The sequence below is a fragment of the Ceratotherium simum genome, chromosome 20, assembly GCF_057802395.1.
Source record: "Ceratotherium simum simum isolate JZ-2026a chromosome 20, ASM5780239v1, whole genome shotgun sequence".
Taxonomy (NCBI): Eukaryota; Metazoa; Chordata; class Mammalia; order Perissodactyla; family Rhinocerotidae; genus Ceratotherium; species Ceratotherium simum.
The window spans coordinates 45,512,543-45,529,501 of NC_141919.1; the positions used below are offsets into that span (position 1 = coordinate 45,512,543).

The 16,959-nt window shown below is 46.3% G+C and overlaps 1 protein-coding gene across 1 annotated transcript in view; it reads right to left on the bottom strand.

Moving 5' to 3' along the window:
- Positions 1-16,959, bottom strand: part of MOB3B (MOB kinase activator 3B) — a 182,746-nt gene that overhangs the window by 26,778 nt on the left and 139,009 nt on the right. Inside the window, exon 3 of the mRNA XM_014786006.2 lies at positions 7,160-7,362. Coding sequence (XP_014641492.1) covers positions 7,160-7,362 — 203 coding nt within the window. The remainder of the gene's footprint in view (positions 1-7,159; positions 7,363-16,959) is intronic.

A 16,959-nucleotide genomic window follows, 5' to 3' on the forward strand; every position in this document is an offset into this window, starting at 1 on the left:
CCAAAGCTCCTAAAATGGTCTCTGGCAGGCACTCCCTCTCATCTCTGGGCATTTGGGTTGCCCTGAACAACCACTGCCAATTGATGCCATACTGGACACACACACACACACACACACACCCCATCTAAATTGACAAAGTCCCTGAATGCAAACTCCAGCTACTCTCTGTGCCAGGTACACCCCCTCCGCTGGCATCGTGGTCTTTAATTCATGAAGGCCTCTCTAAGCAAAGAGAGAAGGTCACCTCGAATGAAAGATGACAAGGCTGGTGAAACACCATGTCAAAGATCATAATCTCAGTAAGACAAGCTGGGGACTCTAGATCTGATCTCTTTCACAGACGGGAAACTGAGGCCCAGAGACATTACATGCCTCGCTCGGGGTCAGACAACTTACGTGGTAACCCAATAGTGCAAACGTCACTGTAAAGGCCAAACTGCCAGGCTCGCAGGCTGATGCTCTTTCTTCTTCAACGCCTGTGTCCATGTCCGAGCCATTTGGCTGAAAGTCAAGGAACCCGCCTGAGAAGCAGCAGCCTGGAGCCCTTTGCACAGATGACGTTTCAAAAGAAAAGGTCGTTTCAAAGGCCCCACAATGGCTCTTCATTGCTAGCTATTTTGGGGAGCAGCCCTGGCTCATGTGAGAGGCTCTGCTTCTTCTACAGTCCTGCCCTGATCTGGCCATCACAGGCCAACCTGGGCTGCTGCACTCACCCAAGCATCTCCAAGGGAAGTGCAGGCGTGGCCTGGCCACCTCTTAGGGGGACACAAGCTCAGCAGATGCTTGGGCTTAGATGGGATGTGATGGGCCTTTATGAGCAAGGCTCTCCAAATCTTTGGTCTTCAAACTGTTTTTCTTCTATCTGGTCCTAAAGTACCCGTTTTTAAAGCAGTGGTTTTGGTGCTGAAGCCTAAAATCATTTGGTAATGAACCTCAGTCATCAGCCAAGAGGCACCGCCTATGAACTGGGGGAGGAGGGGACACTTTGGTGTCAAAAGATGGCAGTAATGAAAACAATGAGGGATGGAGAGGAACATGGTTTGAATATTGAGGAATTGCTCACCACACCTGTTTGAAATAAAGGTAACAAGTGTGAGTAACAGATGAAATAATATATGTAAAGAGCTTAATGGAACATCTGGAACTCAAGAAATGGAGCTAGTGTTTATTTCTTGGGAATGCTCGTGTGCTTTGCACATGGTAAGAACTCAATGATGGAGCATCACACAGTCATGTGGGAGGACTGAGGAGTGAGCATGAACAGGGCAGGGTTTCTTGTGTTTCTGTGAAGCCCTCCGATTTGAGGCGTTTCACTTCCTTCCCATCTCCCTCTCCTAGTTTTCTGGCTTTGGCACCCCACACAGCAGTGATCAGTGTGTGGTGGCCAGAGTGGAGGTAGGGAGGGAAAACTCAAAATCCAGAAATCCATCACAAAGATGAACGGTGTTGCCCAAAGTTTGTTCCACGGATCATGATCTCTATAAGACGTTAATGAGTGATAACAAAGAAAAAAAGATTTCAGGAGCCAAATGCAGTTAAACGGGGTGGGCTACACGGAATCAAACCAGTGTCTTCACTGGATGACTTCTCAAGGCCTTTAATCTGTGACTGAACATTTTGAGTCTTCAAGGGTGGAGATGATGTAGCATTTTGTAAACTCATTTGACCAAGTAAAGTGGTCTGTTTTCACTGAGCATTACTCAGGTCTGGCATTTTGAGGAATAAAATACTCTTAGCCAACACCCATCCTTAGATTTTTCTTCTTTGCTTTACCTTCCCACTTCAGTGAGCCAACCGCCAATCCTAGAGAAGGGGAAGAGATGATGTGCTAAAAAACTGTCTCAAATTTGAGAGTGTAAGCTAGAGTTTTGCCCCTTAGAATGTGGTCTGGGAAGTGGGAGCATCTGGGAGCAAAATGTGCACACTCATGTCCCATCCCAGGCCCAGGTGCAGTGAATTAGGACCCGCATTTTGGCAAGACGCCCAGCTGATTCACGTGCACATTAAAGTTTGAGATGGAGACCGAGGAGGCTTGGTACTTGGCACTAACCTCAATAATTCTGATTTCGGTGTATCTGTGATGAGGCCCAAGCATGCACCTTTAAAAACGCCACCTCTAGGAGATTCTGAAGCAGCTGGTGTGCAGGACCCCTATTTAGAAACACGGAGAAGTTCTATGGCCCAAGTGCCCTGCTATAAGGTAACAGAACAGCCCTGCGGTGAGATGTGGTTTCACAGCAGCACCTCTACAAGGTAGGTGATGGTATAATCATCTCCACTGCTAGAAATAAGGAAATGGAGACAGAAGTGAAGGCCGTGGATCAAGGTCACCCAGGAGTCAGCAGGTGCCTTAGGGGTAACAAGTGCCCCGCTGTCTTTCCTTCCCACCTCGCCAACCTCTCTCCTCCTGCCTAATCAGCTCTTTATTCACCAGCTCCTGCACTGCTAACAGCCCTCTCCGAGTCTGCTTTTGTTTTTAGTGCAAGGCCAACAAAACACTGCTGGCTGCAGTGCTTGCTAATGATATTCGGATTAGCTCAATTCTGTCAGCTGACTCCCAGGCTGCCAAGCGCCAGCCAGCCTGCTCATTCAATCAGGGCCTGGCCCATTTTCTAATTACCACCACCATTTGGGCTCTTTTCCTCCAACTGTGAACTTGCTTGAGTTCAAGTCATCTTCAGCTGTTGCATTTACATGAGAAATGGATTGCTTGTCACGTCGTCTGTGTCTGTCAGTGCTCCAGCCGCCCACTCCCCGTTGGAGACCAAATGAAATGGCACGTATTTCCCAGGCTGCTGCTGACCGGCAGGTCCCATCGGGAGCCACAAGGCATGCCCTGTAGGCAGATGGACGAGCTGGCCTTTCTCACTGAGCCGGCCAGGGTGACCTCTTCTCAGCTTCTGAATTCCAAAGTACATTCCCACTCAGAGGCCTGACAGGGTGACCAACCATCCCTGTTTTCCAGGGACTGAGAGTTTTCCCAGGACATGAGATTTTTAGTGCTTAATCTGGGAGGGTTGGTCACTTTATGCCCAGCACGCCAGGACACACAGGCAGTGTGAGAGCATTTAACATCCCCCAGGTGACCTAGTTGGAATCAGGAACAGAGAACTGATTGGGAGGTGGAGGCCCATCTTTCTCTGTCAGGCCTAAGACTTATGATGCATCCCTTCACGGCTCTGCGCCTTATTTTGCTTTTAATCTCTATGGCTAATGCCATAGGATGAAGCGTTATATCCAGCAATGAATAAGTGGAGGTCTGCAGGCATCGAGATGGGCGTGGCACCAAGGAAGGAATGCTTGTTGCATAATCCCTTTGAATGGAGGTGAATCATCCTCAAAGTACTCTTCCCAATTCAAAAACACATTAAGCATTTATTATGTGCTAAGTAACACGGGCAATGCAAGCATATATCTTGTATACTCCCAGCCCTCAGAGTTGACAATCCCCTGGGAGACGCTGATACCAACACAATGAACTTTATCTGCTACAAGCCTACCTAGGGGATCACTAAGATGGCAAAGGTCATGGGAGCTAGGAAGGGAGAATTAGGGTATCTCTGCTTACTACATGCCACTACTTTACATTCACTATGTCATCCAACAGCTAACATATCTTAAGCACTTACCATGTGACTAACCCTTTTAATGTTTACAGCAATTCTATTATTATACTCATTCTATGAATGAAGAAGATGGGGCTTTGCAAAGCCAACTATCTTGCTCAAGAGTGCAAGTTAGCAAATGAAGGGTCCAGGGTTTGAACTCAGAGAGTTGGAGCCTTGTCTTAAGCACTGAGACTGAATCTCTTACCCTTGTGGGGTGCTGGCCACTCAATCAACATCAGACAAAAGCAAAGGGTGAGCGTGGTGGAAGTGTGGTGGATAGAAACATGAGGTGGGGTCTTCGAGTTCTACACTGTGGAATCCCAGGGCATGACAGCAGGAACGTCCCACTGGAGGTGTGGGAACTCTGGGAATGCTAATGTTCTAAAGGAAACTGGCCGGATAAATGCTGTCCTCTGGCCCCTAGCTGCATTCTATTATAAAGAATGTCCAACTAGAATGTGAGGCCAAATGCCTGACTTCTTTATCATCCTTCAAGGGCCGAAGATGAGTGACAGTCATTATTTTATATTTTTTAGACTGCATTTGTGCATTCTCAAAAGCATATCTTTCTTATGCACTTAGAACATCTGAGCAATGTGCTTTGGATATGTGGGGTACTTGATATGTGCAAATCAAATAAAAATGTCTTGATTTGATATGATATGACTGATTTTAATATATGCATTGCAACAGTAGACTTAGAAGTTAGGTATTGTAGCACTATCAACTATTGCAAGCCCCCATTTCAGTAATAAGTACGGTATTCTTGGTGGACACTGGACTACATAAGTATTCAGAGCCTGACATTATATAACTACTGTTCTCAGAAACATTCTCAATATCTTTTTTCTGTTACTTTATAGGTTCTGTTTTGTGTAAAATGAATATATAATTTCAGAGAATTAAGCCTTAAAAATACTTGCTATGAATATGTCAAAGCATTAAAATTAATCTTCCTGTAATTATAAATAACAAAATATAAAGGTAGGAAGGATACTGTTTCAAGCAAGGTTTAAAGAAATATAAGCTTCTGAGAGAAAAAACTGATACCCTTTTTGCTCTCTTCCACTGTTAATAATTCCTGGTTAATCCAATCGTAGTTTTTTCCCAGGCCCCTAAAGAGGCTCTTATCTAGAATACTGGGCCGTTAGGACCTGTCTCTGACTCTGAGACTTCAGTCAGCTCCCGGCACTGGCAGGTGTTAGAATCCCTGGAGCCCTTCTTCAGTTATAGAAAATAACAGAGTTTTTTGATGGTAAAGAAAGGCTTTCTCTATTTGCTAACTTATACTCAGCTTTTGTCCTACAACAGACTTTATGCTTCTGTATGTTAAGAAGAAATTCACTTTCCGCTCTATCCATCTGATGTTTCTGTTCCTTTAGTTCAGCAAAACCAAGACCGCAAATGCTGAGAGCCTCTTCCTTCTGTGGGGCCTTTGGAGAAGTTATCTCCCCTCCACCTGAACATGTCAATTGTAGAGAACTGAACTAAACTTCCCAGACGAGGAACCACGTTCTCTACGAGATCAGAGTGGTTTCTCTACTCTCGTCACTTATGTGGCCCCTATCCACTTCCCTTTGTCCTTGACATTTTTGAAATTAGCTTTATCACTCTTTCCAGCATTTAACTCCCTTGGGCTGTTTGCACAACCTTTTCTTCTTGTAGAGGCTATTTACTCATGACAGCCTTTACACAGGACAAACTAGCAAAATTCAATCATGACGCATTTTAGCTTCTTTCCACACTACTTGTCCAACCAAATTCAGGGACAACTTAGTTCCTGCCCCTGAGAACTTTCTAGAAAGCTGTCGTGAAAGAAAATGAAGAAAATTAGCACTTCTTCGGCCAACGATACACCTCAGTTGTACCCAGAAAGTCTTGCTTTGTTCCAGAACTCTTGAGTGATGCAGAGAGAAATATTTTATGCCATGTACTCTCATAGCATGATAATAGATTTCAAGTTCAGAAACTCTAAAGGTGATACATATATGAAATTCACCAACAGCTTTGTTGCCAGACACAGGTACTGTATTGTGTTAAACATCTTTTATTTCTTTATATTTTGACCCTTTAACATCTGGGGCCTTGCTGACCTGGAGGGACTGCCCCTCCCAGAGCTAGCCAATTCCTAGAGATAGTAAACAACTCGCCCTAGAGCTGTTTACTCACCAACCAGTACATACCCAGGAACCCAGAGCCCACACCTCCAGCCCAGCTCCTCCATCAGCCTCTCACACTTAGGGCTACTATTCCCCTGGACCAGGCACTGGACAACTAAGGACAATCCCTCTGCCCTAGAGCCCGCTAAAATTACTCACATTAGTCAATCTTAAACCTGCTTCCCTGCCTCTCCCCTTCCTTCCCCGGAAAACCACAATAAAGGCTCTTGCCCACGTTTTCCCTGCTCCCTCTGCCTCTGACCAAGGCTGGTGGTTCCCGTGTGGCCCCTGGGACATGGTGTGCCCCATTCTCTTGGGAATCTGTGAGTATAACAAATGATCTTTTCAATGGCAGTCATCTCCTGATCTGTTGGCCTTATCATATGTGAATAATAATAAAACCTATATTTTAAAAAACATGTACATAAAGAGAAAGGAAGATAGGGTAGCAAAAGATGATAACAGCCTGGCCCCTGCATTCTGGCCACTATTCAGATGGACTTTGATGAAATTTAGTTGCTCTGTTAGTTATATTTAGCAAAACTGCCATTTTAACAGTTTCAAGGAAAAAGCGTGACTTTACTATAAAGCACTGTATTCTACTGGTTAAGAAAGTACTCGATAGAGCCGACTAGAAATAGCTGTGATGAGGGCATCCACATTAAGATAACACATGTTACAAAAGATGATGGGGTTTTCAGAGGTCCGTGACTTCTAAAGCACAGATTGTGTCCAACTGTAAAAATAACTTATGAAGAAAATGAAAGTAGTCCCAATTCACCTAAACAATAATAGTACAGTTTCATATCAAACATTCTGGATTCTAATATATCCTATTAAAACAGTATCACAGGGGTTTCAGTATGAAAAGCAAAGTCCCTGTGATACTATATTCTCATCTGGGGCTTCCTTCTGTCTCTGTCTCTGGAGTAAAAGCTACTCCAGGCATCTGTACTTGACTCTGCATGCCCAGTAGCTGCCACATAGTAGGTGAAAAATATTTATTTACTGACTCAAGAAATGTTTCTGATCATCTTGGAAGAACAGTGTAAGAGATGACATGCGAGATCAAAGATGCCCATTTAAGGGATTAAGTAAATAAGTGACTGGTTTTGGAGCTAAGAATTAAAGCTACTCTCTCTGGCCCAAACCATTACAATCCCACTAAATTCTGCCACCTCTTAGAGAGAAGTTTAAGACCCTTATTTGGTGGCCATGGACATCTCAGCATCTCCCGACTTTTATCTGACCTCTAAATCCTGTCTAATTTTGCAATCCTCCAGCTAACGGCTAGCCATTGGGGAGCATTTTCATGGGTCTGGAAGTGTACTGTGACCAATGGCTGAGCTCCTGGGGGTGACTTGGGTGCCATCACGGCACGGTGACACTTACCAAGGGCTCTAGCTCCTTGCGGTCTATGAGGTTCATCTCTGTGACGAAGTAATAGAAGTGTTTGTAGCAGGTGTTCACGTGGGCCTCTGCACCCATCACAATGACGCGGTCGAAGTGGTGGATGTAGACGTGGACGAAGACCCTGAAAAGGCGGCACAGGATCTTCTTGCAGATCTGAAGGAAGTTCTTCGGGAAGGGAACACCTAGAGAAGACAAAAAAGGGAACAAAACCATCATGGGGAAGCTTTGGCAGGCCCCGCAGCGCATGTGTGAGGCTGGAGAACAGTCCCGGACCTGAGCGCCAGGCCACCTTGCAGATGCCCAGCTCTACAAGGGCAGCTGCAGCAGACACTGTCTAAAAAAGTGTCTAAAATGATGTTAAATTCAAATGCCAACAACCACTAGGAAGAGACCAAAAGCAGGAGAGAAGAGGGCCAGGTTTGTTTCTTTGGTTATATCTTTTTTGGTACAGATAACAGGCAGAAATATTTATTCTTACATAGAAACATGCATTCTCCCTTCTGGCTTTTTAATTTTTTCCCACTTTATAGAGCAAAAGAAAGTTCATTTCCTCTTACCTCTATTATAAGAAAACTGGTAGGAGGAGGGTGATGCATGCTACAGGGAGACTGACACTCCTCCTGACACAGGGTAATAGGGAGTGCTGGGGATTGCTGCAAGCTGGGATGCACCTTCTTCTCAAAGGCAGCAGCTGCTGCACAGCCCCAGCCAATGGTGGCCCTGTGGGGATGGAGGCCCGGGGCTGTTAGAGCTTCTGATTTTTCAAGATAATTCAGCAATCCAGAGTTCTATGTGAACTTGCTATACTTTTTAAACATTAGCAATTAATCCGAACTTTTAAAAACCACCACTGGTCGAAACAAAGCATGTTTCTAGGTTACTTCGGCCTGCAGGCCACCAGTATGCAAATTCTGATCCAAACTTTTCCTGAGATACAATGATTCTGGGGTGGGCAAATGCAACAAGCTTCACGGATACTTTTGTATTCCTCTTATCGCCACTTCACCGCCTTGAGGAAGGTAAGAGTTGGGGGTTCTGTTTTTCATAACACAGATGGGGCGAGCGGTCAGGAGGCACCTGGACTTCCTGGCTGATGACCACGACTCCCAGCTTGCTCAAAGCAACAAGTGGCAGAATCACAAGCTACTTCCTTTCTCCCTCTCCAATGCGGCTTACTCTCTTGTTATTTACACAGTCCTGAAGTGGTGACATGTTGTAAGTTAAACAGACTTTGAATTCCTATTCTGCTCCTTTTCCAGCTGTGTGACTGCGGGCAAGTTATCTAACCTCTCTGAGCTTCAGTTTTTCCATATGTAGGATGGAGATAAAAATTCCAATGGTTGTAAGGATTAGAAATGGTACCTTGCAACTTGGGTTTCTTGCCTGTAAAAGAGGGGTCTTAATAAGGCCTTCCTTGCACGACTAGGAGAGTGTTGACATGAGTAAAACCTTCCTACAGTGCCTAGAGCAGAGGAAGAGCTCACTAAATGGGAATGACTCCCCTTCTCTCCACAGTGTAAGGTCTGGAGCATCTAGCTGTTGTTATAAGGAAAATAATTACCCTTATCAAGAAAAGGTAGACGTGACCACCAGCCTTTCAACAAAATTGCGGAGCGGTGCTCAGGGCGTGCGCCTGGTCCCCAGGAAGCCTGGAGTTTTGCTGTCCCTGCCTCTGCAGGGTCCCAGCAGCAGGCGTCTGGTGAGAGACACTCTGTAAGGGGATCACCTGGGACTCCAGGGCAGGATGAGAGAGACGGAAGACGGTTGGCAGTTGGCAGCAGAGGCAAGATCTGCCTCCCCAGGGCCTGGCACTGATACCAGATTTTCTTCAAAAACAAAGCAGTGACATATCCAATTAACCTGGGGAGAGACCAGGACACAGCTTGGCAGCTGGCTCTCTGGGCAACAGATGCCGGGATTTAGGGGATGGGGTGAGGGGAGGCTGGGGAAGAGGTGGAGGGCAGCCCCTTGCAGAGCTGATGGGTGGTTTTCTCTGCTGCAGGGGGGCCAGTGAAAACCACCACTGCCAGGTTGGGAGAGGGTCTGGAATCTTCAAAGAAGCTCGCCTCCCAGAGATGATGGAATCCGCTCTGAGAGGTGTGTCCCCATCAGAAGGGGAGTCCTATAACCACAGGACACCACCAGGGAATTGATGTATGTTTTCTTCACAACCTACCCATGGAGTCGGTCCTACTCTTCCTCTGTCACAGACGAGTAACGCCGAGGCTCTGCAGCATCCGTTAACTCGCTCCAGACAACTCAGCTAAGAAGTGGCAGGGCTGGGATTTGGACCAAGTCCGCCTGATTCTAAAACCCAAAAAACCTGGGTATGTTTGGAGTGTGACTCTCTCTGCAAGGATAGTGGCACAGCTCAATTGCTGAGTGCAATGAGGCATCTAAAAGTTACTCTTTGGTGGCACAGAAATATAATTTACAAAAAGAAAAGGGGTGAGGAGAGAAGGGTGAAGTTCATACCCCCGGGAGCCACAGGTCCGAGGTGACAGGAGGTCCCCTAATACTCTCTGCTGCCTTCAAGGAGCAATGTGTTCTCTGCCCATGCCTGAGGACCATGCACCCAGGACTAAGAGGAAAAGCCAACATTTACTGAGCACTTACTATTGTGCGGGCTGTGCCGAGCACTTTATTTATCTATTTTATTTTATTTATTTTTTATTGCAGTAACATTGGTTTATAACATTAAATAAATTTCAGGCGTACGCCATTATATTTCGATTTCTCTGTAGATTACATCATGTTCTCCACCCAAAGACTCATTACAATCCATCACCACACACATGTGCCTAATCACCCCTTTCGCCCTCCTCCTTCCCCGCTTCCTCTCTGGTAACCACCAATCCAATCTCTGTATCTCTGTGTGTGTTTGTTGGTTGTTGTTTTTATCTTCTATTTATCAGTGAGATCATATGGTATTTGACTTTTCCCTCTGACTTATTTCGCTTAGCATAATACCCTCAAGGTCCATCCGTGTTGTCACAAATGGCAAGATTTCATCCTTTTTGATGGCTGAGTAGTATTCTGTGGAGAGCACTTCACATGGAATAGCTGATTGAGTCCTTAGAAGGAGGCTTGAGGATAGGTACTATTATTGTTTCCATCTCAAAGATGAGGAGACAGACTCTGGAAAATTAAGCAGCTGCCCAAGGTCACCCAGCTGGCAAGCAGTGGAGGAAGGGTTTGGATCCAAGTTTGTCTAACTCCTCAGGACCGCCCTGGAATCCTGAGATGCTGCCCTGGGGCTCTGCACACACCTCCAGCTCTGTGGCTCCTCTTTTCTGGGCAGCCCGAGTCCCCTCAGGGGTGCCGATCATCCACTTCCCCTGACTCGGGTCTCAGTGGAGGCTCACCAGCTGCTGGGGACACAGGGACTGTCAGCAGAGTTAGCTCATCTGCTGACCCTCTGAGCAGCCCCCACACCGCACACACTGACTGCGGGTGAGGCCAAGTCTTGGACACACCAAAGATGTTCATAGTAATTGCTGGGACCCTCTAGATTGCCCCCAATTTGCACTTCCCTCCCATCCCTACCTCTGCTCAGCTTTGAACTCTTGGCTCTGTCCTCCATTCCATACATGGTCTCCAGCCTTGCCTTTGGCCTTGAACCTGTGGTTTGCCTCCTGCCTCTCCCTTTTGGGCTATGGTGGGAATTATCTTTAGAGCAGTCGAGAGGAGTTGGTTTTGGAGTCTGGAAAACCTAGTTTAAAATCCTAGCCCTATAATTTACCAGCTGTTTAGGCAACTTACTTCATCACTCTATTACAAAAGAGAGAAAAACATTTACTTTGCAGTGTTCTTGTCATAGCACCTGTACTCAGCGGGTACTTAGTGGGAACTTAGCGGAAATTCGGGACTGTGTTCTGCTTCCGTTATTTCTCACCTGGACTCCTCAGGTAGGTGCGACTCAGGCTCAGCATCTCTTCGCTCTGCCTGCTAAGTTGGACCTGGCTCTTCCGCATTCCCTCCCTTGAATGTAATTCATTCTTTCAAAGTGGACGTTGCAAACGGTTCAAGCAGGACATGGTCGGTGTGCGCCATGGTCACTCAGGCCAACTCTGGAAGCTGAGAAGCCCAAGGCTGGGCGTCCTAGGGAGCCCAGGAACCCCGGCGGGTGCTCTGTGGGCCAGAGATAAAATCCTGGCTCACAGAGCACGGGGTTCAAAATAAGGAAGCTACACAGCATTTGGGAAATTCATTCAGTATTATCAATGGTGCAGGGGCCAATTCCAGAGTCTGTATACTATTCAGCCTTTTTCTCCCTTTCTCTTCTGCCTTCTAGGTGTTCAGATTTGTGTGCGTGTGTATGTGTGTGTGTGTGGATGGGTATGTGTGTATGTGTATATGTGTGGGCATGTGTGTACATGTATGTGCACGTGTGCATATGTATGTGTGTGCATGTGTGTATATGTGTGTGCATATGTGTATACGTATGTGCGTGGACGTGTATATTATGTGCGTGTATGTATGTGCATGTATGTGCATGTATGTGCATGTATGTACGTGTGTGTGTATGTGTGTGTATGTATGTTTTAAATAAACCTTCTTCAGAAGGTGGGTGGTGGAAGAGATGACCCCTCTGGATGCAGAGAACTGGATGTCCACCCCTTTGGTGGACTCTGGACTCTCACCCTGTGTAACTGGCCTCATGTTTGAAATGGATACAGTCTAGCAGTAGGAAGAATGAAAGGCTAAGGAATCATCTCAAATGGACCCTGGGCTATCACATGGCAGCCGGAAGCGGAGGGGCTGTGCAGTGGCTGGGTCTGGGCAAAGGGCGCTCTGTGTGGACCCGTGACCACCGACCAGCTTAGGGCCACATCCAGCCCCCTCCTTTTGTCCCTCCGCTTCTCTTGAGTACATGAGATACTATGGACCCTCCACTCCAATATTTCCCAACGTATGTTTTAAAAATCACTAATCCTGGGAGATCCTTGGCTAGAAAAGGAGGGTTGTGAGGTCAAATATATTTGCAGAAATGCTGCTTTCATAGAGGTTTACAATACACCTAAGCATGGTGAAGGATCTGAGAATTCCTATTGCAAAAAGTCTGATTTAACTCTGCAAGCTCCTTTCTCCCAAAATATCTGCTGGTTTAAAACAGAGTCTGGGGGCCGGCCCGGTGGTGCAAGCGGTTAAGTGTATATGCTCTGCTGCAGTGGCCCAGGGTTCGCCAGTTCAGATCCCAGGCGCGCACCCATGCAGAGCTTGGCAAGCCATGCTGTGGCGGCGTCCCATATAAAGTGGAGGAAGATGGGCATGGATGTTAGCCCAGGGCCAGTCTTCCTCAGCAAAAAAAGAGAATTGGCAGATGTTAGCACAGGGCTGATCTTCCTCACACACACACAAAAAAACAAAAACAGAGTCTGTAATCACACTTCCCACGTTTCATTTCTGGCTCTACTACCTATTAACAATGTAGCGAAATGCAAATGGCTTATTGTCTCTAAGCCACAGTTTCCCCATCTCTAAAGAAACAGGGATGTTAATGTCATCTGTAGCTTATGAAGTTGTTGTGAGGATTCAATACATACATATAAAAGGCTTTGCTAATGCCTTGCAGATAGTAAATACTCTCTTTTGAACTGTTAGTTTTAGTATCCCATGGACCAAATGTTCTTTGTAACATAATTTGGGATTAAATTCCTCCCACCCATTTATTTTCAGGAGGGCAGTGTTGGTATTAATACATCAGTTCTGAACTTGCAAAGAACTTAGAGTGGCAGGTACTCAATTAAGCACTGGGTTATATTCTGCCTTGCATTATTTCCTACAAGTATCTCCTACTTAAGTCTTGTCTTACTGTAAGTTCCCTGAACAAAGGGACTGTTTTATATTGGGATTCTATCTTTAAATGCAGTTGGCACAGGGATAGGTAAGAGATCTTCATCAATCAAAATTGAGTCATAAAAGAGTGGTGATCTTATTTAGTTGAAATGTGAATCCATCATCTCCTATTTGGTGGGGGAAAGAAGTCGACAGCAGAAATGGTAGCTTTTTACCCAAGTCTTGATATGGTCCTGGCATGGAAGGTCACACACGGCTTTTGGTGAGGAAGGAGGAGAGTTCTGTGATAAGAACATTTTGATCTAGCCAAGGGGGTGGAAGAAAGAATCTGAAACTCCTCTCTTTATCATTAAAATCCCACTTTTTTGCCTTTCAGTCTAGTTTCTCAGGTGGTGATAGTTAATTTTCAGTCTTTGCACTCAATTAGAAAGTTAATGCCAGACAATATTAACCAGCAGTCTTAACTGAAATAGATTGCATTTCTGAAGGATTTGGAGTTAAACTTTGACCAGTCCAGCAACAATCCCAGACAGATATGTATTGATGATATAGAAAACAAACCTTTCATCAGAAAGTCTCTAAGTGATTTGCAAGCAGGAATTGAGTCTCAGAGCATCCCCTTCCTTTATCCCACCCTGAGCCACATCCCATACTTTCAGATTCAAGCTGGGAAATTTCAGACTCCAAGAAGTTAGCCCAAAATGAGAAAATGCATTCAGATGAGTGTCCCACAAAGAGGCGATAGACATCTAGGTGTTCAAGGATGACCTTGGACCTGGATGGCCTTGGGTCATGAGGTGGGCTTGGTCTCTGCAAATGGGTCAGTACTGAAATGTAGCTAGTGAACCTCAAACGGGGCCAGGCTGAGCTCAGATTCCAGAGTGAGCCGAGGCAAGATGCCCGGGCAGAGGTCAGAATCCCCAACCAATCCCTCAAATGCGGTTCTGCAGGAATTTGCACAACAACTAGACTCAAAGCAAGTCTAGAGTTTGTTGAGCAATTGGCCAAGGAAGAGGCAAGCCAGTGACTTGGGGTGAAGGCTGAGGGTGAGGTGAGCCTGTGGGGCTGGAGTCTCTCTCGAAGGGCTGACGAGGCAGCCTCACAACTCTGCTGCTCATGGAGACTCGGTGCTCGCTGGGAACCAGCATAGCTGACCGCCCTGCAGAGTTTATGAAAGTGTCTAACCACAACTTTCTGATCTCCAAGCCACATTCAGTGTGTGAGCTACACCAAGCCTGGAATACAATCATTTCTCTGAGGCCCCACACGGACTTGCCTTTCATCTCTGACTTAGTAAATCTCCTTTTTCTCAAACAGAATTAAATAAAAATTCCAGTAATTTCTGAGCTTCGATTCATTTTCTTTCTTCCTCTTTCCCTCCTCTCCCCTCCCTTTCACTAAGTCCTCAGATGCTCCATTCAATCCTTCCTTTTGGAGCACCCCTGGAAGAAAAGAAGTTGTCTAGAGGCGTTGTGTGTTTTCTTTTATTGTGTTATGGAAGCCGCAAAGGGAAAGAGTCCTCAGAGAAGGCAGAAATGCTTTGGATGACAGGGCCACAGGTTGGAGACAAAGGTCCCCACAGTCAGACAAGACCTGGGGGAGTTTCTGTGTTAGCTCCTGCTCATTCTGTTTTCACTGTGTTCTCTCTTTTCTTCTGAAGAGAAAGCCCGATGCTTGGGGATGGATGGGACTGGTCTGGGGTCATGCTGGGCTGAACCTGGGCTGTGGAGGGATGGAGAGTTAAGGTGAAAAGGGTGTCTTCAGGGGCACCAGAGAACTGCCCCCAAACATCCCGGGTTCCAGAGCAGCTGGCAGTTACTCCACACCGTCGTTGACCTAGTGAAGGCCTCTTCTTTCTTAAGAGCTCAGCTCAAAGGCTTCCCTCACCCCCAGACTCACGTTCCCTGGCACCTGCTCTCTGCTCTTGAAACTTCCTGAGCAGGGATCCCAGGTGGAAATCCCACACTTACCCGTGGGAATCCCTGACTCAGGTCTGCCACCCCCTGCAGACCAGACTGCACCCTCCCTGAGGGCAGGGAGCTCGTCCACGCTCCTCACAGACGGATCCTTATCACTAGCACGCAGCCTGGAGCAGAGTGGGTGTGGAATAAACACTCTGCAGGAATGAGAGTGGAGTTCTTACAGCATCTGCTCACCCTGAAATCAAAGCTCCAAAAGGCAAAGGGCCGGCCTGGTTCAGGATTTACAGAGCTAGTTCCTGATGAAAAGGGATCTGAATTCAAGTCAGGCTGATTCCACTCGGCCAGCAAACTTGATGGGGTTCTTAGGGCTCCTTTCATCGGACTCCAATCCAACTGGCAGATTTGGGGAAGCAAAACTTGTTAAAAGACAAAGGCGGAGAAGGCTCTTACTTCCCCAAATGTATGTGTCATCGTGATGAGGACACTTGTTAAGCATCTGGCTCTGATCACACGTGGTTCAGATTCCAGCTGTGGAAGTTCCGTGCTGCTTGCCCTCGAGGAGGTCTGCTAACTTCTGAAAGCCTCAGTTTCCTCATCTGAGGAATGGGGATAATAGTACCTCATTCTTCCTGGGATTGTGAGGATTAAATGAGAGCCCAGGCAGCAGGCACACGGAAGGCATTCAGTAAACACAGCCAGTATTACTGTTGTTACACAGATGGCTCTTCCTCATCAAAGCCAAGGGTGGGGGCAGGAAAACGAAACAGGACAGGTGAAGCTGCCTTTTCTCTTCAAAGGACAAACCCTTCCTGGAATATGGATTTGGAACGAACATCACATAAGGGAACATCATGTGAACTATCTGGGGAGCTTGCACGTGACACAAGATGAAACCTAATGCCCTGGCCAATCATTTGGGGACCCCTGATGGCACGTCAGTAACAACAACCAGAAATGTCCACATTGCTCCTTAAAACTGTTCCTCGTGCCTGAGAGCATTTGTGTTGCCCTTTTCGTTTTTGGAATCCAGTAACAGGAGTGCACACGTGCAAATCCCTCTACCAGTCATAAAAATCACTCATTCTCAATAGCGCATGAATAAAAACAACATCCCACACACGTGGGAAAAGAAAACAGACCTCCTCTGGCAGCGTGGCTGAGAACATACCATTTCCAAAAATACTTGCAAAGCAAAACGCAATTGGATCACAAGGAAAAAAAAAAAAATAACAACACAGATCTGTTTCTTAAAAATACCTCTCCTGCCCATTCCACTTACATTCTCCTGCCTCCTGCAAAATGTATAGATGTAAGCTTGTCTAAAAAAGCCTCATGCTCTTGCTGATGTTGATGAAAACTCAGCTGCAGAGGACTGGTCCCTCCAAGCAGATGTTTTGTGTTATCTCAGAGCGTTCCTCAAGAAAGTGTCTGTTCATCACGCCAAGGAAAACAATCCTGTGTAACAAGACTTTGTTCCTCTGCCTAAAAAAAAAAAAGTCCCCAAACAAGCTGACAGCTGCAAATGGTTAGAAATAAACTGGCTACTACTCGATTCTCCAACTCCCTCTGCCCTTCCCCGGGCCCCTCTGTGCTACCCTCTGACCTATTATCCCAGTGGTTGCACCAAAAGAAAGAAAAAGAGACCAGCATGTGATGATATGTTCTAAACACATTGTTAATTCTTTCAGACATGCCATTTGCCAGGCAGAGGAAGTGCTGTTTCAGCCACCCAAAGGAGTGAGTGTAAATACAGTGTGCCTGGCAGTCACACTTCCCTCTCCTCCCCCAGGGCCACTTCTCTGCTGCCAGACGGCTGCTCCTTATCTGCAGCCCCATCTCCAGGAGGGCTGCCTCCACTCTCTGCTGTCGTGGCATATCAAGAAAGACCCAAGAAATCCCGAGAAAAGTATTCACTCACTGTGGATTGACAATAAAAGCCATTAAAAATGAACTCTAGCTAGTTCAGACCTGCTGAAAATCAAATGGGCCAAGTGAGATGGAGTGAGCTGAGCACATGATGCTAAGGAGCTTCATCAGTACTGGAAAGCGAGGCAGATG